The sequence below is a fragment of the Pelodiscus sinensis genome, chromosome 7 (assembly GCF_049634645.1).
Source record: "Pelodiscus sinensis isolate JC-2024 chromosome 7, ASM4963464v1, whole genome shotgun sequence".
In the NCBI taxonomy this organism is placed as follows: Eukaryota; Metazoa; Chordata; order Testudines; family Trionychidae; genus Pelodiscus; species Pelodiscus sinensis.
In genome coordinates this window covers 49,737,471-49,763,999 of record NC_134717.1, presented here as the reverse complement: position 1 = coordinate 49,763,999, position 26,529 = coordinate 49,737,471, and the positions used below count along the sequence as shown (strand labels likewise).

At 46.6% G+C, this 26,529-nt stretch overlaps 1 protein-coding gene across 1 annotated transcript; it reads right to left on the bottom strand.

Moving 5' to 3' along the window:
- Positions 1-3,095: 3,095 nt before the first annotated feature.
- Positions 3,096-25,946, bottom strand: NUP35 (nucleoporin 35). The gene is made up of 9 exons (XM_075933761.1): positions 25,663-25,946; positions 20,942-21,112; positions 10,271-10,398; positions 8,326-8,386; positions 7,043-7,184; positions 6,407-6,476; positions 6,185-6,313; positions 4,639-4,803; positions 3,096-3,789 (listed from the first exon to the last, which is right to left on the bottom strand). Exons 1-9 carry the CDS (start codon positions 25,694-25,696, stop codon positions 3,712-3,714), a joined length of 978 nt encoding a protein of 325 aa, XP_075789876.1. The 5' UTR covers positions 25,697-25,946; the 3' UTR covers positions 3,096-3,711.
- Between the last annotated feature and the right edge of the window lie 583 nt (positions 25,947-26,529).

Below are 26,529 nucleotides of genomic sequence, written 5' to 3'. Positions count from 1 at the left end.
TCGTAACAAGCCATAAATCCAGTTTTTTGTATTAAGACCATGATTTTTAGAATCTAGCAAGCTTACTAATGTAAGCTCCCAGGCTCATCTTCTGAAGGTGGAGTTCAGGTTTCCTTTGAAGAGGACTGATCTGGTCAGATTGTGATTGTTTTGTGAAAAGTGTTCCATCTACAGGAAATATGGTATTTTTGTCTTTTGTCTGTGTGACATTCAAAAGGACCCCAATTGTCCGGTTTCACTCACATGGTTGTTGGGATACTTAGCACATTAGATAAGGTACACCACATATAATACCCATGGATTTCATCAATAGAAGCTGGTCCAGAGAAAGATTCTCTCACCCACCCTCTCACTACAACACTCTAATGCTTTAGGCATTTTGAAAATTCTCCCTTTCAAATTCAGTTTCTTCATTTGTAAAATAGAAATGCTGACTTTTGCCAGCAGTGTATTTTGAAAATGAGGAAATCATGCAATGTTTTAAGTATGTAAGGCACCAGATAATTCTTACTGTATCCCCAGTGATCCTTCTGTTTTAAGTGAGTCTACAAACAAAATGAATACAACTAATCAGCATACCATGACACACTATTTGGAAACACAGTGTAACAAGCATGTGATAGTGTTGCCAACTTTCCTGACCGGATGCCATTGCCATGAAGGGTGTCCAGTCCATCCAGGCTAGGAGAGTTGGCAACCACAGATACAAATCCAAGTCACTCCAGGAAAAACCTAGATCATCAACACAACAATGGAAGTTAATTGAAGCAAAGTGTGATTCTTTGATCCTAAGTATGTTTTCTCTCTTCCTACAGAGACGTGAACCGCTATCCAACACTAGTAGGCAATTTTAATGTACAGATAGCATCAACAAGTAAAAAGTATGTGAAGGTGCCAGACTGGGAAGAAAGTCATCCTAAATAACATGAGAAACAAAAGAGTAGCAGTAGTCAAGAAGCTAAAGTCCTACTTAGAATGATGCAAGTCATCAAATTGCTCAGCAATTTAACAAATTCACTTAAGCTCAAAGTTCAGCAAAGGGAAGAGAATGAGCAAGAAAGGAGTTGGATCTAAGTGGAACTTCGGAGATCAAAAGTGAGCAGCTAAATACAAGTGATGCATCAAGAATGCTGAGCAAGTCATGCCAGTTTATTGGAGGAAAGATTGTACATCACCACTTGTCAGGGGAAAACAAGTTTCATTACCTCTTCTGTAGGAGCTCTTCTGTTTCACAGGCAGCTTGGAAGCTGAGGAGAGGCTCTTTGGAAGAGAGAAGATATTGCCGTTTGGAGCAGGTCTATTGGGGACTGCAATTAAGGAGCAACTGAAACCCACCTGTTGTCTATACTGCTTAGACAACAGGTGGTAGCCTTTCCCTGTTTAGATTCCAACAAGAGGACAGCCCTTCATTAAGCATCAGCACAATTTAACAATCCTCAACAGAAGTACAGGGCTGGTTTAGTTAAGCAGATGAAACTGTTGTATATAAAGGTTACTTAAAGCAAATATAATTAAACCAGTGCACATGTGGGCACTTAAATCAATAACCCTTTCATATCAAATTAACTTGAGTCAATTAGGAAAAAGATTAAGCTAAACCACCATAAGCTATTTTTAAACCAATAGTGTCTGTGCTGGGTTTTGCACTGGTTTAAAATCAGTTTAAAAGCCAATTTATCTTAAATTGATGTAATGCTATTTACAGAGTGCTTAAGGCTGAACATATTCCACAAAGTTCTATGTTCACTTTGTGTTACCATCTAGGATGTACCTTGTATAGTTGGTTTCTATTTGTGATTAAAGACACTTGCTCCTTCTTTGAGGTACACTGGACCAAGTCAAACTGCTGAGTATGAGTGGCACACAGACACATGTTGCCCCAATCTAGGGAAATGTCCCTCCTGAATCATCTGGAGGAAGGGATTGCATCAGCTATAGAACTGAATTCTGAGGAATCAAAATTGCTACTGTCAAACAGTTTGAGGAAGATACCAGAAAACAAGGTAGGGGTAGAAAACTTCAGTCCAGCCCTTGAGGCTCAGACCCCCTCTCTTCCTGCAGTGGGGGGAGGGAACGGGAAATCAGTAGGGAGCCTGCACTAAAGCCCCTGCGTGGCCAGCTCCGCTGGATGTGTGAGGGTAGGAAGAGGCCCCAGCCCACCCACTGCACTATTCCTGGCTAGGGGAAGAGCTGTCTAGTGAAGCATTCACCAGCAAACTCCACCCCCTCTCCCGCATTAGCTGGGAATTGTGGCGATTGGAAGTAGCAGGGGGCAATGCCTGGAAGTAAAAGGAAGCAGTCACCTGCCCCCACTCCCACCTCCCAGGAGCTGCACCCCCAAACTCCTGCCCACTCCCCAGACTCCTCAAACCTGCCTCTGCTTCTCAGTTGTGGGCAGTCAGTGTCTTCCCCCCCCCACACACTTGGGACCTAGTCAGTGAGGGTTTTAGAGGGAGGGTGTGGGTGCATGCACGCTTCTCACTTGTGGCCCCTAACTGATTTTTTTGGATGAGCAGGCATGATGCCAAAAAAGTTCCCCTGATTTAGTGGATCTCCTATAGTGGAAACAAGCCCTAAGTTGGTAATTTAAAAGACAGCACTCTACCCTTTGATTCACTATTCTATCACATACCCAGAAATAGCTTCTTCATTAGAAAGTCTTATGATGAAAAAGGCTCTTGCCCTGTTACAGATTAGGAATTTTTTCACTTGCAGTTGGATATTTTTAATTGCTCGTTTCAAACTGTAGTGTGCTGAACGTGGTTAGAAGCAGGCTTATCCTGTACATTAAAGTGGATGATGTATTTCAGTCCTCATGAAATTAAAAAACATACTACACACATTTTTGTATGTTTTCTAAAGAAAGCATAAGTAGCAGAGTGCACTACTACATTAGTGTATTATTAGGTCAAATTTGAAATCTTAATAGTGTTACCAATTCCAATCTATGCAAATTAAATCCACCCAATTGGTATGACTGGCTACCTCAACCCTGATAGTCCCATGTAAGTTCAGGTGATACATATAACATGCCTGACTGAAACCTGGAAGACAAGTGGGGTCACTCAAGCTTTTAAAAAGAACTGAACATTGCAAACTCTTAATTAAATTTTATTAGGAAAATCTAAGTTAAAAAGTTTAAAAGGCTGTTATGAACATTTAGAATGGGACTCAAAGATGAACTTTATATAAACAGAAGGATTAAACAGCATCCAAATTAAAATTTAACATTCATTTTAAAATTGGTAGCCCATGACAAAAATCTTGTTTTACTAGAATACATAGTGTTCATCTTGCAGAAAATTTATCTTTCCAGAAAATATGGAGAAACATTGTTACATTATTAGGGAACAATGAACTGAGTTATCACATTTATACATTCTCACTTTACTGGAAAGTAAAATGAACACAATTCCATAACTTATAGCAAATAAATACGGACTTTTTTGCTTAAGTCATGCAATCACTAGAGCACATGAACAGCAAGAGACCACTTTTATTTACACTGATTAGTTTTAACATCTTAAAATGCTGTATACATTGCCATTATTTAAAGTGCAAACAATGTATGCTGAATTCTCCTCTCAAAAGGCATAACAGGTATGAAGGGAAGTTGAAATACTGCCATGAGTGGTTATACAACTAACCCAGGGAGCTGGCAGTTTATCTGTAGCCCTTACGATGTTTTAGTGTAATATTCTCCATTGCTTACTACCAGCCAAACATGTATTCCATAGCTTTAGATACAATACTTTCATCTTTCCTTGGAGTTTGTCTGTCAGAAACCACCTAAAACAAATAAACACACTTGGTCAGCCAGTATGCTCTCATTCCATTTACACACCCCAGATTTTAGAATTACCATGACTATAAAAATAGCCATCTAGGGGTCTCAACACTAACATCTTCTTAGAATAGACAGAGGTTTTAAGAAGCTGGCTTTCAAAAAAAATTATTCTGAAAGCTATGTAGGTAAGTTTGAGTTAAAAAGGCAACAAGTGGGAAAGAAGCAAACTATACCCTGGTCTACACTACAGAGTTATTTCAAAATAATTCCCTTTATTTTGAAACAGCAAATAACGCGTCCACACTACCAACCCTGTTGTTTCAAATTAAAGGGACTGGTTATTTCAAAATAATAACTCCTGCTTTCCACAAGGAATAATGCTAATTTCAAAATAGTTATTTTGAAATAGCTATAGCGTGGACGGTCCACTGCTGCTATTTCAAAATAACTACTCCCCCAAGTCATTCAAAGTAATTACTCCTCAGTGCTTCCTGGGACTCTAAGTCCAGGTAGCACGTCCACGTTAAGCGACCCTGTGTTGAACTAATTTCGAGGCTTCGCTGTAGTGTGGACACGCTATTTCAAAATAGTTATTTCAAGAGTTTTTTCAAAATAATTTCCTAGTGTAGACATGCTCTTAGGTATGGATGAAAAAGGAGTTACGGAGAACAATGATCTAACATCCCCACTATTCAGTATAGAAAGTATAAACATGCATTCAGCTTGTCTGTTTTGGATTCGTTTTTTGTTTTGAAGTTTACCTTGACAAAGTCAAGAGGAATACAAATTTCTTTTACAGAAATCTGCTAAAAGTATTTTATTGCCTAACATTCTCTACGGTATCAAAATACCTGATAGTCACTAGTGGATGCTTTATATGCTGTTGCAAGAGGTCTCATTGTAGAAATCCTTGGAGAACTTGCAGGCTGTATCAGTGTGCCTAAGGTTTTTGTCGGTGGTGTGAAGACTGAAGATGCAGATGATGCAGAGCCTCTATCAAAACTTTCCATCACATTCTTGAAAGAGAAAAAGAAACACTATTTCAATTTTAATAAATTGGAAGCAAATACCAGGTGCATATCAGTATAATTCCCAGTTACTGCAAAAAAGGAGTGTCCCAGTAGCTCAAGCTGGACCAGGACTCTAATAAAGTAGCCATTATGTATTCAGTGAAGAACATTACAGAGAGCATGCCAGACCTGTACATGTTCCATGATAAACATTAATCCACAGAGTAGCAGTAAGAAAAATGCTTATTTAAAAGAATGGTATGATGGTAGTACAAGCTTGCGATGGACTAATAATTTACTAGTCATCCGGACAATGACAAAACCAGTTTGAAAACAATATATAGACATGATTTTAGTGATTTATAAACTAAAAGCAAGTGTCAACAAGCTTGCAGTGGTTCAATCTTGGGTGCTTTATACTAAAGGCTATGGATTCAGTCAAACCTGGTTAGTGTCTAATCAGCCCTTCATCCTTCCATGAATCTATTGCCAAATAATCCTGGATTATCTGTAGAGTTAGTGATCTGATAGGTTTGTATTTTGTCTTTCCAAATATGTTTTTCCTCCTTTTATTTTTTTTGATTCTACAACACCAGACACGCTTCTTGACAGCCAGCCCATTAGAGCTGGGGCAAGTCTGTCCTGTTTAGATTTTCTGAGCAGAATCATTTGTTTGCCTACTCACTTTCAGTTGCATTTTCCCAGTTCTACGTTATTCCTGCTCACCCCTCACATCCTTTAATTGAATATGTAACTTAACCTCTTCCCTTTAGATGGTTTACAGTCACACTTGAATCCCATTATATCTGACAGTTTAGTCAGTTTGTGCAAGTAAATGGATGAAATTGTCAAGGTGATCAGATTGCTGCAGGAATCTGTGTTTTAAAAAAACAGGTAGGCATGTTGTCGTCTTAATGTGGAGGAGATGATTACCAATCATCATCTATGCACCAATTTGGATGAAGATCTCTATACAGGCAGTCCTCGGGTTACGTCAATCCGACTTAAGTCGGACCCCTAGTTACGAACGGAGGGAGGGGGGCACAGATAGTGCAGGGTGCCTCCCTACTGACCCCAGGCTCCATGTCCCCAGGCTTTGCAACACTATAGGGAGCCTGGGGACACCCCAGCAGTCTGGCCCCAGGCTCTACGTGGCACTGCCACTTTCAAGTACCCACCCCTCTTCCCCCGCCTTTGCTGCCTCTTTCTGAGGCAGCGGAGGGGGAGGGAGGGGAGCAGAGTAACTAGTCAATAGACTATCCAATAAGCAACTGCTTATGGGACAGTCAACTAGTCCTTCACATCCCTTTAAAAAGAAACAAAAAACAAATCAAAGATATCCTATAATTTAATTTGTTATTCCATACAGACTAGATGGTTAACTTACTTTATCTATACAAGGCTTGACTCCAATCATGATAGATTCACCAAAAATCCTTCCATCTTTGCTTAAGGCTTTTCGAGCTTGTAGTTTGGACTGGTATCGAATATGCATCCAGTTCCCTGTATTGGACATCTGTATGGGGTTAGGATGGAAGTAGTGAAATTTAGTATTTGAAGAATGAACAAATTTGCATGTGTTTTAAGAGAAGATCAACTTAAGACTTACAACATGCTTTAATATATTTCCATATTGTGCAAACTGTAGTAGAATATATGAAGCAGATGCTTGAGGAAACCTAAAGGCAAGAGACAAAACACTCAAAATCCTATTCAGTGACAGACTATTATAGAACACACTAGACATTCAATTTTTGTTGCTGAAATAAATATATTTGGCAGAGTTCCCAGAAGAATACAGATCAACTGAACCGTTCATTAAGCACTGATTCTGAAACAGTATTTCAGATAACAGTGCTTTAGGTCTTCTAATAGTACCTGACTCCTCTAGTAACAATTATCTACACTCTTGCGTAAAGAGTGAATGATGTGGAGATTCCCTAAGGACTCCACTTTACTAGTTAGTAGATGTATTTACTCGCTGTCTCCTGGCTTTAAGAATGAAGTCCTGTGATTGCTAACACCCTAGCAAAGTCCTAATGCTGCTTCTTTCTGACCTTCCACTCCCCACTCACATCTACTTCCTAAGCAGCAAGTTAAATTTCAGTGTACTGTAGTCTAGAAAATTGAAGTATTAGTCAGTGATGTACAAATTATACATCTGTATGTACTGGTATCAAACAAAGCAGCCAAGTATAAGGACACTGCAATTAGATTTCTTAGAGAAATGCTGCAGATCACTCACCCAAATATAGTAACCCATGTGTCATCAAGATGATCTTCTGAGGTTAAGGAATCTCCTTGAGTGTAGAAAGGATCCATCTGAGCTGGAGACAGTGTGGTCTTCCTGGGCTGTCCAATACTTGCAGGACTAAATACACCTGTGACTGTTAAATTGAAATAAGACTGGTTTCAAGGAATGTCACTGTAACTAAGCTCATCTGATGAAGTGGACTTTACTCACAAAAGCTAGTGATATTTGTTAGTGTCCAAGGTGCCACAGAACTACTCGTTTTTAAAGTTACAGATTAACATGACTACCCCTCTGAAGCTAGTCAAAGTAGTTTTAGAACAGTAGTTCCCAAGCAGTGGTCCAAAGCCAATGGGGGCACTGCAAGCAGGCTTCAGGGGGTCCACCAAGCAGGGTCAGTGTTAGTCTCGCTGAGGCCCAAGCAGAAAACCAAAGCACCTCTGTATGGGGCTTAAGCCCAGGGCCCTGAGGCCTGCCTCCTAGGGCTGAAGTCAAAGCCTGAGCTATTTAGCTTTGTAGGGACCTCTGTGCTGTGGGAGCTCTGACAACCGCCCTGCTTCCTACCCACTAACAGTGGCCCTGGTCTTTATATGCAGAAAAACAGTTGTGGCAAAAGTGGGCCATAGAGTTTTTAGAGCAACTGGGGGGGGGGGGGGGGGGGGGGAGGGAAGAGGTGAGAAAGAGAGGCCCTTAAAAAGAAAGACTGAGAACCCTGATGTAGAAGCTCAGCACCCAAGCAAGAGTATAAATTTGAGTCAGACAATTTTTCCTGTGAAAATAACCTCTCTTTAGTTTAACACAGGAGAACCTCATGTTGCTAAGCTCTGTGACTCAGCAAGTTATCATACCTTCATCTGCTGCTGCTAGAAATGGGACCAAATTCTGATCCTGCATCTGCTGAGCAGAGGCTACGGTAGGAACTTAGAACCCAGCAGAAAGCTTTACAAGAAGCCACAGGGTTCATAGAACAAATGGTGGCACCATCTGTCATCCTCCACAGTATTCCTTAAGCGCAGCTATCTCTGCTTCAGTGTTTAATATGGCATGAAGGAGTTCTGCTGCAAGGAGCAGATTAATAGCTGTAATTTCTAGTTCTTGCCCTGGCTGCAATACCCTAACAATAAACAAGGCAGTACTTTCCTGCTTATACTTATTACCTGCAAGTGGAAAGAGTGCTACTTACTTTCAAAGCAATCTACAAAGAGAAAGAATTCAGAGAAAGCAGGCTCTCTACCACAATAACAGTAGTACAGCAAGCAGTTTGACAAGATATTTACCTGTTCCAGGGGTTGCTGGCATAGCCCCAACCAATGGACTCTGAGTTACAGAAAAGCTGGGCTGCATTAAAATACAGAAAAATAAATCATAGTTGCAGGTATATTCTTTTCATACTCAGGAAAGACCAGTTTTCAGCTCACTCAAAAAAAAAAAAAAAAAAAAGTCAGGAGAAAGGGTAATTTTTGCCCCAATATCAATTTAAAGCAAACATCCTTCTGCTTACTGGATTTGCCCAATTGTTTCGCAAATTGCCAGTGGATCCTAACAAGCAATAAAGTTATTGAAAATTTTGATCTGAATTTATTTTGATTTATATAATCTGTTAAATTCCTTATGTACCCAAATAATCCTCAATTGTTAGGAAATGAAGAGCTTAATTTACTATTTGTTCTTGTGTAATGAAGTGCAATTAACTATGGGTCTTCTGATTAACAGTATCTGGCTTTTATTTTTACACAGAGAACTCCTCTAGTAACCATTTTACATTGCAGAAAGACTGTAATCAGCATTCTGCCTTGAAATTTGTTCACAAGGCTGTTGCTATCTAGACAGCAACTGACTACCACACTGTAAGGACATTTATTCACACCAGAGGAGGTAGGGGCTCTGAACTACTGAAATAAAAGTCTGTTTTCCTATAAGCAGCAATGCTTTGCCAAGAATTAATAAGTATTTTGCATCTATATCTAAACACCATTCTTTATTTTGAAGAGTTAAGTAAACATAATTCACCACAGCCTAATAAGTATTCACAAACATATTAAATGAGAAGCCTCACTTGTAATAACTTTTATAAAGAACTGATAGACATCTCCTTCCCTTCACTCAGTTTAAAGCTTCAGCAATATCTGATGAATGCCCAGAACACTCAGCTGGATAACCTATCTTTGAATGACTTGTACACTACCCTATCTATTCTCTTCTTTCCCCTCCCCAAACTGAAAATACTGTATTGAGAAGTTCAGGTTTCTCAAAAGGAAATATCAGTGTTTTAAGTCAGGGGATAGCTTTCAACATTAAAGGCAGCAAATATTTTCTTAAATACAAAATATTATTAAGAAAATATAAGTACTTTAAAGTTAACAGGAGCTATTAACTACAGTGACAGAACTGGTATGTATTTTGAAGTCTCCAGCCTACATTAGTGGTTTCTCCTCTTAATAAAACAACACATTTTCAATTTATATGATCTTTTTGCGAGGAAACATGTCTATGCTTTGTTCAGGACCCAGTACAACATCAACCGAGTAAGTCAGTTCTCTTTACCAATACAAGAATTTTCAAATGGACAGTATTTGCCTCCTGATCCATAATGAGAGCGCTAACTTCCAGGTTTCTGAATTGACCTTCCAGAAATCTTACTTTTGGCCTGTTCCCATCAGAAACTGAAAGTTTAAACAGGCATTTACTCAACTGAATTTAAATAAAAACCAGAAAGACAGCTTACTATTGCTGGCAGCACCCATTGTTTCAACAATATCTTCTCATGTATACTAAATTGTTGTTGCATCGTTGATACACCCCAAAAAACTTCTAAATACAGGAAGATTAAATATATGAAGTCTTAATTAAGCTGTGATAAATATGTAAAACTATGCAACTTCTGGTTTGATGCAAGAGACTTGTCTGTTTTGTTTCAAGAGAAGCTCCTTTTTTCATATGTCACCCTCCAAAGTCATATAGAAGAAAGAGGAGGAAGAAAATGAAAGGATGCTCATGCTGATATTACAGTACTTGTCAGACTAAGAAGCTGGTAACACAGACTAAAGTGAAAATTGAGTTAAGATTCTGGATCTGAAGCCTCTTACTAACCAGGTCACAAAAGGCATTCAATATTGAAATAAAAATTGTATGAACCCAATCTGGGAAGTGAAGGCATTCACTACCAAGGTTAACTCAAGTTTCAGTTTAGCTTTGCAACTAACCTTTAAGATTACCACTTACTGGTCTTCTTGAGGTTAGAGGTGTAGATCCAAGTCCTGGACTAGATAATTCATCATACATGCTTCTAACAGGTGGAGCACCACTTTTATCCTTATGTGTAGGAACTACTGGTTGTGGAGGAGATCCACCTGCAATGAAAAGGAGCAAGTAGAAAGCCTATCATTTTTTTTAACTCCACTTGATTAATTTCAAAACTAGCTTTTTGACATTCAGTCAGCAATCATCAGATTGTTTCTGAACCTCCATCCCGAACACCTACTTTCTATAGCTAAGGAGTGACTGCTCAACCACACTGTTGAACAGTTTTGAGTACACCTCAGTCAGATATATCAAAGGGCCAGATTTTCATATAATCAATTAACTCCAAGTAGAACTAGCTCCTTCAGTTGTCCCATTGAATTAAGTGTAACATTTTACTGAGAAAGGTTCTAAAAATGAGGAAGGGTATCAGAACCCAATGCCTAATAATTACCCAAGTGTGCACTGGTTTTCCAGTGAAGTGGATGGCAATGCTTTTGTTGCTTACAACACTTGAAATTATCTACAACACAGCATGAAAATATACTGCATGACACAATGTTGCAGAAAAAACGGAACAGATTTGGTAACCTCAAAGATTATACAAACACACACTCTGATTGCAGTCCACTTGCTGGAAGTGAAATTACCTGTACACTTCACATTTTGTGCTGAACTTTGAAATCTATATTCTTGAAAGTGTAGAAAACATCCCTAAATATTTAAATGGTATTCTATGGTAGTTTAATCAGGCAATTGATTTTTTTAAATTGCTGGGCAGCTCTAATATTTGTTTAACAACTGTTTTTCCAGTTCTCTTGATGTTTGATGGTACAGATAATACTATGTAATTACAGCAATAGTTTTGTGATAACCAGCTTTACTGTAGCTAACTGTAGCAGAAGATTTCATGAGAACCTAAACACGAATCATGAAGGACCACTGGATCTTACTCAGATATCTTTATCATCGAGGATTCTAACACATCAAGGTGTGAATGCAGTTAAACTATTTCATTATCATTCCTCAAGTTACTTCTTCCCTTCAATTTGTAATATTTGTGCTATGTCTGAAATTAAGTGTAAGCTTACAGGGCAAAGATTAACTGCCTATGAACTTATAAAGCATCAGCTTCAAAACAGGGCCACAAATCATAGAATCAGAGCTGGAAGAGACCTCAGGAAGTCATCAAGTCCAGCCCCATGCCCAAGGCAGGACCAATCCCAACTAAATCAACCCAGACAGGGCTTTGTCAAGCCGAGACTTAAAAACCTCTAGGGATGGAGATTCCACCACCTCCCTAAGTAACTCATTCCAGTACTTCACCACCCTCCTGGGGAAATAGCTTTTCCTAATATCCAACCTAGACCTCCCCCACTGTAACTTGAGACCCTTGCTCCTTGTTCTGCCATCCATCACTACTGAGAACAGCCTCTCTCTATCCTCTTTGGAACCTCCCTTCATGAAGTTGAAGGCTGCTATCAAATCACCCCTCACTCTTCTCCTCTGCAGACTAAACAAACTCAAATCCCTCAGTCTCTTCTCAGAGGTCATGTGTTCCAGCCCCCTAATCATTTTGGTTGCCCTCCACTGGACCCTCTCCAATGAGTCCACATCCTTTCTATAGTGGGGTGCCCAGAACTGGACACAATATTCTAGGCCTACATCTACATTGCAGACTTCTTGCACAAGAACTTTTTGTGCAAGAGCACTTGCGCAAAAGCTCTCGTGCAAGAGCACTTGCGCAAAAGCTCTCGTGCAAGAGCACATCCACACTGCCATATGTTTTTGCGCAAGAGCATCCATGGCAGTGTGGACGCTCTCTTGCGCAAGAAAGCCCTGTTGCTCTGATGGCCATTTTAGCCATAGGGATTTCTTGCCATAGGGATTTCACAAGAAACCCGTTCCCATCCACACTGCCTTCTTGCGCAAGAGGGATTATTCCTCGTTGGGAGAGGAAGCACTCTTGCGCAAGAAGCCCTCTCTTCTGAGGCTTCACTGTAAATTTACTTGTGCAAGAACACGCGTGCAGTGTAGATGCTCCGCAAGTTTTTGCGCAAGAAAGGCTATTGTTGCGCAAAAAGCCTGCAGTGTAGATGTAGCCCAGATGTGGCCCCTCCAGAGCCGAATAAAGGGGAATAATCACTTCTCTAGATTTGTTGGCAATGCTCCTCCTAACGCAACCTAATATGCCATTAACCTTTTTGGCTACAAGGGCACATTGTTGACTCATATTCAGCTTCTCATCCACTGTAATTCCCCAGGCAAAAGCCTTTGAGTGCCACCATAACACAAGGATATTTATTATGAGCTACTCAAGAAATTAAACTAATTTAAAGAACCTTGATATACCCAAAAGAACACTTACATGGGCATGCTTAAGAGAATAGTTGTACATGTGGAACTTGGTAAGTCAATGTCTAAATTAAACTTCTATTGCTATGCAATTCAAATGCATTTCTCACTCCTCAATTCCCGACTTCAAGAGTCCCTATATACAAAAGAATTATTCGTAAGCAGGAGTATATATACATAGCAGATGAAAAGTTTGATGAGCATATGTTTGATTATTCTGCGATAGCTAGTGCCTTAACAATAGGTGCGTTCCTTCCTGCAATAGCAACATCTAATCAGCCACATACACGCCCAGCCAGTCAGGCAGGATTAACTTGGGCAGTTAGTAGGGTTGCCAACCCTCAAGGACTGGCCTGGAGTCTCCTGAAGTTAAAGATTGTGTCATGTGAAAAAACCTTGAGAAGTATGTTTAACAAAAACTGGTAACCTGTACTGGCTAAAAAGGGGTTAAACAGCCTTTGGGGAGGGCTGAGACTGGCTCCTCAGGAGATAGCTTAAGGCAGTCAATTGGGGCCCAGAGGAGCTATATAAAAAGTGCTGTAAGACAGAGGGACTCAGTCTCTCTCCAGCCCTGGAAGGAGAAAGACTGGCTGCCTATACCACAGTGGTCTTAGAGTGTGGTCCCTTGCATGTGGGCCTCAGGCTCAGCAGCCCTGTGGCCCCCTCCCTGTGAGGTTGGAGCACCAATGCCAGCGTTCCACTGTTGGGGAGGGAGGGGAAATGCGATGTGGGAGTGGAGTCTCCTGTGCCAGATTCAGTTCACAGGGTTAGGAAGTGGCTCCGCATGCTGCCAATCCTCCTTTCCCCCAGTTGGGGGAATGGCAATGCAGGAAACCACTCACCTGGAGGCTTTCCTGCTGCTCCCATGGTCAGAATCATGGTCAACGTGAGCAGCGAGAGACCGTGCCTAGAAGCAACAGGGGGGGGATGGAGCCAGTAAACACCCCCACCTCCCCGGTACCCTCATGTCCAGATCTCACACACTACTCTGAAACCCCCCTTCCCACGCTCAGCCTGTTGTTGCACCCATTTTGTCATCATGGGTTGTTGGCTGGTGGTCTGCAGAAAGGTCTGTGTGAAGCAGGGAGGACCACCGGCCAAAAATCTGGAGAATCACTGCCATACAGCAAGGTTCCCCAGACCGAACAATACTGGGGAAAGAAGGAAGTGGTACCAGAGCAGCTCTGGTCTGACCAGCTCTCAGGCTGAGGACCTAATACAGAGCTGCAGCAGGCAGGCAGGGAAAACAGACAGACATCAGCACCACATACCCTTGGCAAAGGTTGATGGTGGCCAATTTAAACTGCAGTTTGTCCCTGATGAAAGATGTTAGACCAAAGACTGCAGAGCCTCACTAAGGAGAGTGTTGGGATGGGCATACCCAGGTCCCCTAAAGGGAGAAATGGAGGTGTGGGCACTGCCAGAGTGCAGTACCCAGGGGAGGGATGTGGCTACTGCCATGGTAGAATCCTGAAGATGACAAGTAACTACAGGCAAGACACCACCAGAGGAAGGCATTCCTGGATGGTAGAGCCAATTCCCATGATAGCCAGCAGGAGGTACAGCATCAGCGTCCCAACCCAGTTCAAGATTCTGCTGGTATTGTTGCCACCAGACACTACTATATTTAAGTGCTAATCTAACTGGAGCTAGTATATGTACATCTACCTGAGCTGACAATCGCACCTCCCAGCTTCTGATTAAATGCACTGTGAAAGATTCCAATCCTTTTACTGCTTTAAAAGCTCAAAATATCTAGAAATTGCCAGAAAGCACTATATGAGACAGACACATATTAATAACTCTGGGATACTTATCTCTTAAAATAGTCCAAATTTAAGATGACATCTTCAATCTTGCTCCAATAAGAGTCTCATGGTAGGACTATCTGATGGCTTGCCTCCAATAACTCTTCAAGACTTGTGTCTTTTGGACTGTCCCATTTGTGGCAATTTATTCCTTAGTGCAGTACTGTAACTCCTAATTTTTTAGGCCAAAATATTGCTATTCTAAATTTGTGTTGGTGATTTTTCTGAAGAGTTTGTATTTTAAGAAAATCAGGAACCCCAAGGCTTTAAGGACAATGCAATATAAATTGCTAACATTTCTATAGGTGTAATTTAAAAAAAAAAAAAAAAAAAAGCTAATGAATTAAACAGCTGAAAGTAACAGCACACTTGAGTTCAAAGTCACATTTAGGGAAGTTATACTGAACATTGGAAATAGTGAAAGACTGACACACTAGCTCAGAGAACAGGATATGTCAGTACTGCATTTTGGCACCTTAAACCACCCACAACCTTCCAGAATCTCTGTCCAGTGGCACTAGTCACACTGTGCCCACACAGCTGATATAGTGAAAAATATTTCTTTCTTCATCTGGGACTTTGAAGACACTGATTTAGAAACTCAGAAACTAGCAATAGAATAGAAAAAGGAATAGAAAAAAATATGACAATTCCATTCCTCTGGATAACAGCAGAGAAAAGGATAAAAAAGCTTTCGAGTCACCCAGTTGCCAGGATGGAGAATAGAGTCACACAATTTCCCCAAGAGTCAGGAGGGAAAAGAGTAGATATACAATACTCTCCAGGGACAGGGACTGCTGCTGCAGAGCAGCCTCTATCTGCAGCAAGCTCTGGCCCACTGCAGACAGAGGCTGCTCCATGGCAGCTTCCCCACACTACTGCCTCTGATAGTGGCAGCAGCACAGGGGGAGAAGGGAAGGTGTGCAGGCGGCTCTCTGGAGCTGGAGCTGGTGCTGGGGAGAGCCAGCTCCTGCCTGCCCACCCTCCCCACCTCTGTAGGAGGCAGCAAAGGGTTGCAGATGGGTCCATGGAGCCAGGAGAATCAGCTTAAAAGGTGGCTCCTCATGCATGTCAGCTCCCACCTGCCTGTTCACGCTCCGTGCTGCTACCTCTCTATCAGAAGCAGCAGCACTGGCGTGGGGGAGGGCAGACAGATTTGGTGCTCATGGGGAGCTGACTTAAAAGCCATCTACCCATGGATAGCAGATCCCACTTCCTCCTCTTGCTGTCTGATACATAGAAAGCAAGTGGGGGGAATGAACATAGTCCATCTACATGTTAAAATCCCTATTAGTGGCCCTCAACTGGAAAAAAAAGTTTGTTCCCTACCCCTGGTCTACTATTAAAAATTAAGGTTAGCATAGCAAGAGTCCTTGTGAAAAACCCACCCTCAATGCTGAGCATCATAGTTATAAGAACCTAACATCTGGTGGAGATGCTTCTATTGACCTAACCACTGTCGCTTAGGCTACATCAGAAACTTTTTGTGGATGAGATCTTTCGCAAAAAGTTCTAGTGCAAGAGTAGGTCTACACTACAAAAAACACATCGCAAAAGCGATGCGCTTTTGTGCAAGAGAGCTTCCACACTGCATGGACATTCTTGCGCAACAAAGGCCACCCGGAACCACTTCAGACAGGGCTAAAGGTCACCAATTGCTTCTGGGAGCTGGTGCCAGAGCCCTGCAGAGACACGTGCTTAAAGGGACCTCCCTGGATAGCCGTTTCTCCGCTGCTGCGTGCTTGTGGACCTCTTTGAGGGACAGCAAATCTGTAGCAGTGCCTGCTGTGGTTTCCCTGTGCTTCTTTGGACACTACAACTTTTCCATTTTGTGCCACGGAGCCAGCGATGCCCCTGGGCATGCTCTGGCCCCACACAGCCATGGTGCAGTTTGTGCAGCAATTGCTGCACAGTGCCACACTGCTCCTGCAGGAGCTCGACTCCAAGCTCAATGTGGAGTCCCTCTCCCTGGATGCGGTGGCTACACTGTGGCATCTGCAGCCCACTGTGGAGAGGCAGTTCTGGAGGCTGTACACCAGTTCCTACTGGGGACGACCAGCAGTGGCTCCAGAACTTCTGAATGAGAAAGGAGACGTCCCTGGATCTGTGTGCCTGGCTCGCTCCTGTCCTCCGAAGACGCGATGCCCACCTGCAGCCCACCATCCCCGTCTGGAAGCTCGCCACCCCAGAGAGCTACCAGTCGGTGGGCAACCAATTCAGCATGGGCAAGTCCACCCTCAGGGCCCTCCTCATGCACGTAAGGCCCTCTGGGGAGGGGGAGAGTCCTAGACGGGAGAGGGGTGCAGTGGGGTGGGAGGAGGGAGAAACCCTATTCCCTGGGAAGGTTGTGCAGCTCTGCCCTCACGGCCCTGCTGCTGAGGAGGGCAGCCTCATGGGGGGGCTCCTGGGGTGTTTGGAGGGGGAGAGAAGGCATGGGGGGGGCACTGCCCAAGGGCTCACGTATCCCACCCCCTCATTCTCTTGCGTGTTTTCTGTGTTTTTCTGCGTCCTTCTGCAGGAAGTGAGGGCCATCAACTCCATCCTGCTGAAGAGGGTCATCCATCTGCGATGCAACCATAGCCGGATTCACTACCCTTGGGTTCCCCAACTGCGGGGGAGCCATCAATGGGACCCACATCTCCATCCAAGCACAGGACCATCGAGTGGCCTGCTTCATCAATCACAAGGGCTACTTTTCGATGGTGCTACAGGCCTTTGTCGACCACCATGGACACCTCACGGGCATTTTTATGGGCACATAATGCCCACATCCTTCAAAACTTCAGCCTGTTCCGCAGGCTGCAGGTGGACCCATTCTTCCCCCACCAGGAATTTGCAGTTGGAGATGTCCAGATGCCACGTGGCCTACCCCCTCATGCCGTGGCTCATGAAGCCCTAAACCCGACACCTGGACCCCAGCAGGGAACAATTTAATGCCCACCTGAACCAGACTAGGAATCAGGTGGGCCGTCTCAAGCCGCGCTTCCATTGCCTGCTCACCCATCTCGACATGGAGAGCACAACATCCCCGAGGCAGTCGCAATATGTTGTGTCCTCCACAACATTTTGGAGAGGAAGGGGGAGGCCTTCCTCATGGGGTGGGGGGCAGACACCGGCCACAAGAGCCATGCATTTGAGCAGCCCTGGACAGCTGCCATCCAGCAGGCCGGAGTACGCTTCCGGGAGGCCCTGAGGGAGAGGTTCTCACAAGTAACCCAGTAACTGTCTCCAGGGCCTCCTACCAAGGGGCCCCTGCCTTACAGTCACATCCCTTCCCCACCACAATCCCTCCCTTCTCCCATTCCCTGACTTCCCAATAAACAAACCTCTTTGTTTTGCAACCAAAAATGAACTGTATTTATTGACCATCAACAAAAGGTGGGCAGGAGGAGGGGGCTCTAAACTGCGAGGCAGACTCATGACTGTGAGGGCTGGCTGCCTGAGCCACCTTGGATGCAGGGGCTTTGTTGGGGTTGTCGATGGGTGGGTGCAGGGAGAACAGGGACGTGGCCAGGTACAGGATCAGGGTTGACGGGGGGAGGGGGGGGCGGGCCGCAGGAGGAGGGGCATAGGCATGGCAGTGGGGGCAGGAGGATGGGAGCCAGGAGGAGCAGCATGGGCGATGTGTGCCACCATGCTGGCCATTATATTGCACGAGGTCACACCGCTCCAGGTATTGTTCCCAGGCACGTTGCCGCCACTTGAGGTTGGAGCAGACCTTGTGGGCCAGCATCTGCTCCATCCTCTCTATGGCTGAGGCATGCTGCCACATGAGCTGATCCCGGATGGCGCGCCTTCGTGGTCCTTGAGCTGTGGCAGTGGTGGACTGGCTGGCCCTTCACTCCTAGCTGGTCCATCTATGGAGAACACACAAGAGGGAGAGGTGGTCAGTCATCCCTGCAGATGCTGCCCCTGAGGCCGTGCCCTCCTTCGTGAGCAGTGACCAAAAGTCTGCGGCCCAGAGGACCAGGTTGCCTGCTTCTCTACCTCCCCACCCCCCGGCCCACAGACAAGCAGCCCAGGGAAGCATCTGGCCACAGTGTGTGATTCCCTCAGGGGTGGCAGAAGAGCTGGGAGCAGCCTGGGGCTCCCTGGGGACTGCACTCGCAGAGGTGGCTCACAGCGCTTTCTACGAGCACGGCTGCTGTCTCACATGGGCAGGCATGGCCACATACTGTGTGCGGCACTCCTCAGAGTGTGTGGGGTCAGGCCTGTGCCCTTGTGGCTAGCCAGCTTCCAGATGACAACCCCCCGCCCCGGTGGCAGGACGTGTGCGGCCAGCAGGATCCCAGGGGAATTCAGCGGCTGCCTGCCGTGTCCACGTGCCACAAAAAAATGCTGCACGAGGTTGCACATGCGCAGACTGCAGCATGATGTCTAGCCAAAGCAACACTCACCCCCCACCCTCTGAAGTGAGTGATGAAAAGACCACTCACCTGAAGATCCCTCCCAGGCGCCCGAGACCTGGGATTCATCCTCTGCATCCGCCAGGATGGTATGGACCTCCCTGAAGTAGGGGCAGGTATGGGGTCCTGCCCCCGAGCGCTCGCTGGCACGGACGTACACCAGTCGCAGTTCTTTAACCTTACTCCAGACCTGTTCAAAGGTCCGGAGTAGGTGTCCACGCTCAGCCGAGGCCTGTGCCAGCTGGCCAAAGATGTCTGCATTTCTCGTCCAGGCCCAGGGGTCCTGCAAGGCCTCCTCCTAGCCCCACAGCTCCAGGAGGGCCTCGACCGCTGGACCAGACCAGGAGGGTGCGCGCCTCTTGGTGACCCCTGGGGCTGGTCCTGATGAGGGCTAGAGCGGTTGCACGGGGCCTCAGGGGCACACATGCCTTGTCCTGGCTGTGGTAGAGAGAACCACGTGGTGAGATGCTGCTGTCTAGGGTCAGCTTCCTACTACGAGGCTCGTCCGGGAGCCTGCACTTTTAGGAGGAGCCAGCAGACAGTAACTATAGAGCTGTGATGAGTTGTATGGAGTGTCCACCAGAGTTCATGTGCTTTTTCCTGGAGGCCAATTCTTGCACAAAAAAACCCTCCTGTCCATTCACACACACCTTTTTGAGCAAGAGCTCTTGCACAAAAAGGCTTATTTCTCATAGAAAGAGAAATAACTCTTGTGCAAAAAACCCTGTGTTCTGATGATCTGCTGTACTTTTTCTTGCGCAAAAATGCGCTTGTACTATGGACACTCGAGTTTTTGTGCTAAAACAGCTGTTTTTGCACAAAATCTCTGCAGTGTACACATAGCCTTAGAGAGATTAAACAAATTTACAGAAATTAAGGGGGGAGGGGAAATTCAGTCAATCAGCCTCCTCCCTCAAAGGTGCTCAGCGTGTAAGCCTCTCGCTTAAACCGAAGTATCGTATCTAAAGGTTGCACGTCTCAAATCTGGAATTCTCTTGTCCAGCAACATCTGTGGTCCCGGATGTTCCTAGATGAGAGAGACCAGGAGGGCCAGCAAATGGGACCGCAGCCACCTGGGTGGAGTGAGATTAGGATTGTCTGCTGCCAATCAGCAGGGCTGGGACCACTGCAGCCCAAGAGGGGAAGCCTGCTCAGGACACATCAGCCTGAGTGGCAGTGGCAATGGCAATGGCAATGCGATTGGGGCTGCCTGCCGCCTGGCCATGGAACTGCAGCCGTAGCAGACCGGACAAAACCAGCTTCAGCAGCCCAGCAAAATCAACTCAGCAAGGGCCACATGACACCTGGCAACAGTGTTGGAGCTGCGGCAACCTGATTGGGTAACATGCTGTTCCAGTACTGGGGCTGGAGCTGCCTAGTCAGTCGGCAGCGGAGCCAGGGCTGGCCCACAGACAGTCCAGACAGGCTGAAGGATCCAGCAGTGGGGAGGGGCAGATATCAGGGGATCTCTCGCTGTCCATCAAATTCCCTCTTCCAGGACCCATCAGGTCCCAAGGGTGCCAGACAAGAGAGGTCCAACCTGTATTAACCCTCTCTACAAGACTTCCCCCATATTCAACTGAATACCCTGACTGAATACCTATGAAATAATCCTCTCCCCTTTCTGTAAGTCAAGATATTTCTTCATCCTCTAGAAAAAATTTTGCTACTCTAACTCCTACTCTCCCAACACTACATTGCTGAATATAAACAAAAATCTCTACATGCTAAATATATATTACTTCCAATTTACCAATTACTACATCAGTGCTTTAAAATATTTGACCATTTATGACCAGCCAACTGACCAGTTTTTTGTGACTAGTGAAATGCCCAACCCTAAACTGAACCTATGCCCACAGAAACACACTTTCTAACCAAGTTTTATCAAGATGTTGAAACAGTCATATTAATCATCATGAAGCGTACTTAAGATTTATATGAAAAACCAGTTATTGTGAATAAATGTGAATGTTTGAAGCCACCTTTAGCAACTACAGTTTGGGAAATGGCATGTCAAATTTGCAACAAGGATCACTGGATTAGTAAATCAAATTAGCAGCTTAATAGTAAAATTTGTTCACCTGTAAGTAAAGGAGACCTCATTTCCATCACACCAACAGAAGGGCCACTTAAAGAGCGAGGTTGTGGAGTCATTGGAGCTGGTAAATCGCCCATTAAAAATCCAGGTAAGAACTGAGCACCAGCTCCTGGCTTTGGAGAAGTTGGGGAACCAAGAGTCATTGGTTCAGCTCCTGTATTAATAAAACAAATTTAAGAATTTAGAAATGTTAAAGTGATTCAGCACTAGGGATATGAAGGACTAGTCGACTATCTGATAAGCCAGTGTTTACCAATTTTATTTGGCCATGGAACCCTTTTCAGAATTTCAAGTCGTGCCTGACCAATCTGATTAGCTTCTATGATGAGGTAACTGGCTCTGTGGACGTGGAAAGTCAGTGATGTGATATACCTTGACTTTAGCAAGGCTTTTGAGACGGTCAAAATTCTTGCCAGCAAGTTAAGGGAATGTGGATTGGATAAATGGATAGAAAGATGGATAGAAGGCCGAGCCCAGCGGGTAGTGATCAACAGCTCGATGTCAGGACGGCGGTCGGTTTCTAGCAGAGTGCCCCAAAGTTCAGTTCTAGGACCGGTTTTGTTCAATATCTTTATTAATGACCTGGATGAGGGGATGGATTGCACCTTCAGCAAGTTTGCGGATGACACTAAGCTAGGGGGAGAGGTAGATACGCTTAAGGGCAGAGATAGGGTCCAGAGTGACTTAGACAAATTGGAAGATTGGGCCACAAGAAATCTGATGAGGTTCAACAAGGACAAGTGCAGAGTCCTGCACTTGGGACAGAAGCATAGTTACAAGCTGGGGACCAACCAGTTAAGTAGTAGTACTGCAGAAAAGGACCTGGGGGTTACAGTGGATGAGAAGCTGGATATGAGTCAACAGTGTGACCTTGTAGCCAAGAAGGCTAATGGCATATTAGATTGCATTTAAGAGGAGCACTGCCAGCAGATCCAGAGATGTCATTATTCCCCTTTATTCGGCTTTGGTGAGGCCACATCTGGAGTATTGTGTCCAGTTCTGGGCCCCCCACTACAAAAAGGATAGGGACGCATTGGAGAGGGTCCAGCGGAGGGCAACCAAAATGATTAGGGAGCTGGAGCATATGACTTATGAGAAGAGGCTGAGGGAGTTGGGTCTGTTTAGTCTGCAGAAACGAAGAGTGAGAGGGGATTTGATAGCAGCCTTCAACTTCCTGAAGGGAGGTTCCGAAGAGGATGGAGAGAGGCTGTTCTCAGTAGTGACGGATGGCAGAACAAGGAGCAAAGATCTCAAGTTGTGGTGGGAGAGGTCCAGGTTGAATATTAGGAAAAACTATTTCACTAGGGTTGTGTCTACACTGGCATGAATTTCCGGAAATGCTTAAAACGGAATACTATTCCGTTTTCAGTTTTTCCGGAAAAGGAGCGTCTACATTGGCAGGCTGCTTTTCCGGAAAAGCCCTTTTTCCGGAAAAGCGTCTGTGGCCAATGTAGACGTGCTTTTCCAGAAAAAAGCCCCGATCGCCATTTTCGCGATCGGGGCTTTTTTCCGGAAAAGACTACTGGGCTGTCTACACTGGCCCTTTTCCGGAACAGTGTTCCGGAATAAAGACTTATGCCCGAGCGAAAGCAGAATAGTTTTTCCGGAATAGCGGCTGATTTTGTACAGTAGAGCATCGTTGCTTTTCTGGAAATTCAAGGGCCAGTGTAGACAGCTCGCAGCTTATTCCGGAAAAGCGGCTGATTTTCCGGAATAAGTGGCCCAGTGTAGACACAGCCTAGGAGGGTAGTGAAGCACTGGAATGGGTTACCTAGGGAAGTAGTGGAGTCTCCATCCCTAGAGGTGTTTAAGTCTCAGCTTGACAAAGCCCTGGCCAGGTTGATTTAGTTGGGATTGGTCCTGCCTAGAGCAAGGGGCTGGACTCGATGACCTTCTAAGGTCTCTTCCAGCTCTATGGTTCTATGATAAGGAACCCCTAGGTTTGTCAAGGAAAAAAAAAAAAAAAAAAAGATGGGAACCCACCAATGCATGAAAACCACATTCCTTCCCCACCCCTTTGAGGCTCCATCCTCTCTGTTCCCCTCCTCTCTATCACTTGCTATCCCCAGCCCTTATACACTCTCACTGAGTTGAGACAGGAGACCTGGGGCTCAGGGGTGGGAATGAGGGATTTGGGTATGGGCGGGGTGAGAACTGCAAGCTCTGGGAGGGAATTTGGATGCAGAAGGGCACGCTGGCTTGGGGAGGGGGCTCCAGGATGGGAAGTGTTGGACTCAGGTGAAGGGTTGGGGTGCCAAGCAAGTCACAGGCTTGTGGATGTGAGGGTACAGGAATTTGGGTTGGATATGTGAGGGGCTCAGAGTAAGGAGGCTGTGAGTATGATGGGCTCAGGACACGGATCTGCGATGTGTGGATGGTGCAGGAGTGTTGGGACAGAAGAGTGAGGATGTGGGGATGCAGGATTGTGGGGATGTAAGAGGCTCAGGACAGGGGGTTCCAGTGTATGATAGGCTCAGATTTGGGGTCAGGCGGTGCAGGAGTGTTATGATGCTGCAGTGAGATGGGGATTTGGCCCCAACTGGGGGCATGTTGGCCAGACTCCATTTTCAAATAAAATATTATGTCAAACTCAAAAGGTTTTAGCATTGCCTTAATGAGAGGGGTGGGAAACCTGTTTTGAGTCAAAGGTCACTGTTCCACAGAAAAGTCAATTGGGGCCACACAAGTGAGATAAAAAAAACCCTCTACAAAACCCCCAAGCCTCACTAACATGGTCCCAACTGTGCTGGTGGAGGCAGAGTGCTAGTGGGTGCTGCGGCCAGGGAGAGTGTGCTGCTGAGTGGCAGGATGCTGGCACAGGTGACAGGGTGCTGGGGTCAGTGACATGGTCCTGCTGGGCACTGGGGTGGGTGGTAGGGTGCTGGACAAAGAACAGGGTGCTGCTGGGTGCTAGGATGGGTGGCAGAGTGCTGGGGCCAGGGACAGGGTGCTGCTGGGTGCTAGGGTGGATGGCAGCATACTGGGATTGGGGACAGGGTGCTGCTGGGTGCTAGGGTGGATGGCAGGGTGCTGGGGCCGGGGACTGCGGTGGATGGCAAGGTGCTGGGGCTAGGGACAGGGAGATGCAAGTGCTAGGGTGGATGACAGGGTCCTGGGATGGGTGGCAGTGCTGGGGCTGGGGACAAGGTGCTAGGCACAGTGTTGATGGGGGCAGGGGACAGGGTAATCGGGGGGGGGGGGGTCTGGGCAGGGGACAGGGGCAGCTGGAACCAGTACCTGGCAATTCTGCAGCACCTCTGGGTTCCAGGAAGTGTGTGACTACATTTCCCCTCCCCAAACAGCTGGTGTGCACACTGCCTGAACAGCAGGGGCTGTTGCACTCCAGCAACTTACTTCCATGATGCCATCCTGCAGGTAGGTAGGAGGGGAGTCCCAGGGCAGAAAGCGCTGCCTGCACAGTTGGAACTGCACAGACCTGGGTCTCCTGATCCCCCTCCCGCACCCGCACAGAAAGGCCACGGAATTACGTTACCAGGTGCCACAGCCATTCAGGCAGTGCGTGCCGGTTCCTTTGGGGAGGGGAAGTGCTTCCCTCCCCGCTGTGGGTCATGTGGGGTCACCCCTTTTTGGCACCCCCCCAGTGTGCCAGCTGGGAGCAGCTGTTCCATTCTTCCCATGCCTTGCTATGCCTCTGCATCACCAGGGAGGAAGGGGAAACAAGTGTGCTGCTTCTTTAAGAAAGCTGGTAGCTGGAGCTCTCTCTCTCTCTCTGTTAGAGGGGGTGGGGGAGTGCTGGCTCCTGGCAGAACCCCTACTTTCACTTTGCTGAACACCAATTGGGAAACACGATAAGCAAATGGTTAGCAGATAGTCAACAAGCTTGACAACTAGTCGCTCCCTGCCCCCTTTGCTGCCTCTATCAGAAAGAGGTAGGGGGGAGGGGTACTTCAAAGCAGCAGCACCCTGTGGAGCAGCTTTCAAATGCCACTGCAGGATCCCAGCATCAGGCTTCTCCCAGCTTTGAAATGCTGTGAGGAGCCTGACTCCAGGCTCCCACCACAATGTTTCAAAGTGGCAGCGCTGCTTGGAGCCTGGGCTCAGCTCAGTACTCCCCAGCTGACCCTGGGCTCCATGTGGAGCTTTCGCCTTTAAAGTGCAGCAAGGGCCCTACGGCTGTTTCTACACTTCAAAGGCAGAGACACCTTATGGACAGTCAAATAGTTGATACTTTAACAAAACAATAAATCAACTTCACATCCGACTGTCCCTGCTCCTCGTGCCCTGCTGCAGCTCGGAGCCAGGAACTCCGACTCCATTACCCGGCTGAGCCACCCGGCAGCAGTGACAGTGGCTCAGGCCCGGGTGTCAACACCTGACTCCCGCGGAGTGTCAGCGGCCGGCCCAGGCGCCTCTAGCGTCTCGCGCGAGTGTCATGACGCGCAGCGCTGGGCGCGGTTACTGGTCCCGCCCCCGCCCCGGCAGGAGGGAGAGCTCGTCGGGCCCGGGACCGCGCAGCCATGATGGGACGGGTCCCGAGGCCGGCCAGGCAGCAGCTCCCGCCGGGAAGCCGCAGGCGCTGCCAGGCCTGTGGGCAGCTGCCCAGCTGGCAGCGCCCTCAGCCCCGGCAGCGCTACCACGTGGGGCACGGGGAGCCCGCAGCGACACACACGGGGAGCCAGGCCGCTGACACGGCGGCCCCGGGTCTGTCCCTCCTGCCCCGCGGCAACAACGGCCCCTGCTCACCAGCCGGCGGCAGCTCCATGGCGAAGGCCGCCATCGCGCGGAGACCCACAACCGCGGGAAGCAGCAGCCGCCGCGGCGAACACTTTCAAACAGAGCGGAAGCTCAGCCTGCCGCGAGGCGCGCTGGGGTTACGTCACTTCCCGCCTCGCCCGGCAGCCATCTTGCGGGAGAGTGTCTTCGGGACAGGAAGGGGCGCGGCCACGGCAACTTTGAGGCTGTTTGGCATTCGCATCTCTTAGCTACTGCTCTGCCCCGCCAGGGAACCTCGGACGCGTGATGCCGCCGATAAAGAGCCCCCTCCCCTCCCCTCCCCTCCCCTCCCCGTTGCCATGCCGGGCTCATCGCTATCGCTCTGTGAGGTTGTCACGTGCCCAGCACCACGTCTCGCGCCCCCTCCCGAATCCCAACCGCTGGCCGCAGTACAAGGGGGGGGGCTGGGCAGGGCTTTGGAGGAGGGACAGGCTCGCGGGTTAAGGGGCGGGGTAGAGCGTAGGTTGCCTTTCAGATCCCAGGGCGGGCTTCTTGGGGTTCACCTCCCTGAGGCCATTTCTTTTTTTATGGATTTGCTAGTTGCCTGGGAAGTAATTTAATTTGCCTGGTTTTATAAGGGTCTAAAGATTTGCATCATCATTACAAATAAAATACTAGGCGACCTCATGTTAAATGTTTGTGTCCAACTAAGGACGCTGCAGTGTTCCCCTTTCCCCCATTTAAATAACAAAATAGTTGAAAAAACAAGAGCTGTCTGCACACCACAGTCCAAGTGCATTGTGAGTGTGAGAGGGTTTGAGGTACACAAGAATAAGGGCGATGTAAGAGATTAGTCAATGAGTTGACTACTCGCATTCCCCTCCCCCCCTTGCAGCC

Bases quoted from the DNA above. Each gene is read 5' to 3' on its own strand.
- NUP35 (XM_075933761.1), bottom strand. From the start codon at position 25,696: ATGGCGGCCTTCGCCATGGAGCTGCCGCCGGCTG. The intron at 6,477-7,042 runs GTGAGTGATCTG...TCTTGCCTTTAG, and splicing joins ACATGGGTTACTATATTTGG to GTTTCCTCAAGCATCTGCTT. The intron at 3,790-4,638 runs GTATTTTGATAC...TATTTGTTTTAG, and splicing joins CATCCACTAGTGACTATCAG to GTGGTTTCTGACAGACAAAC.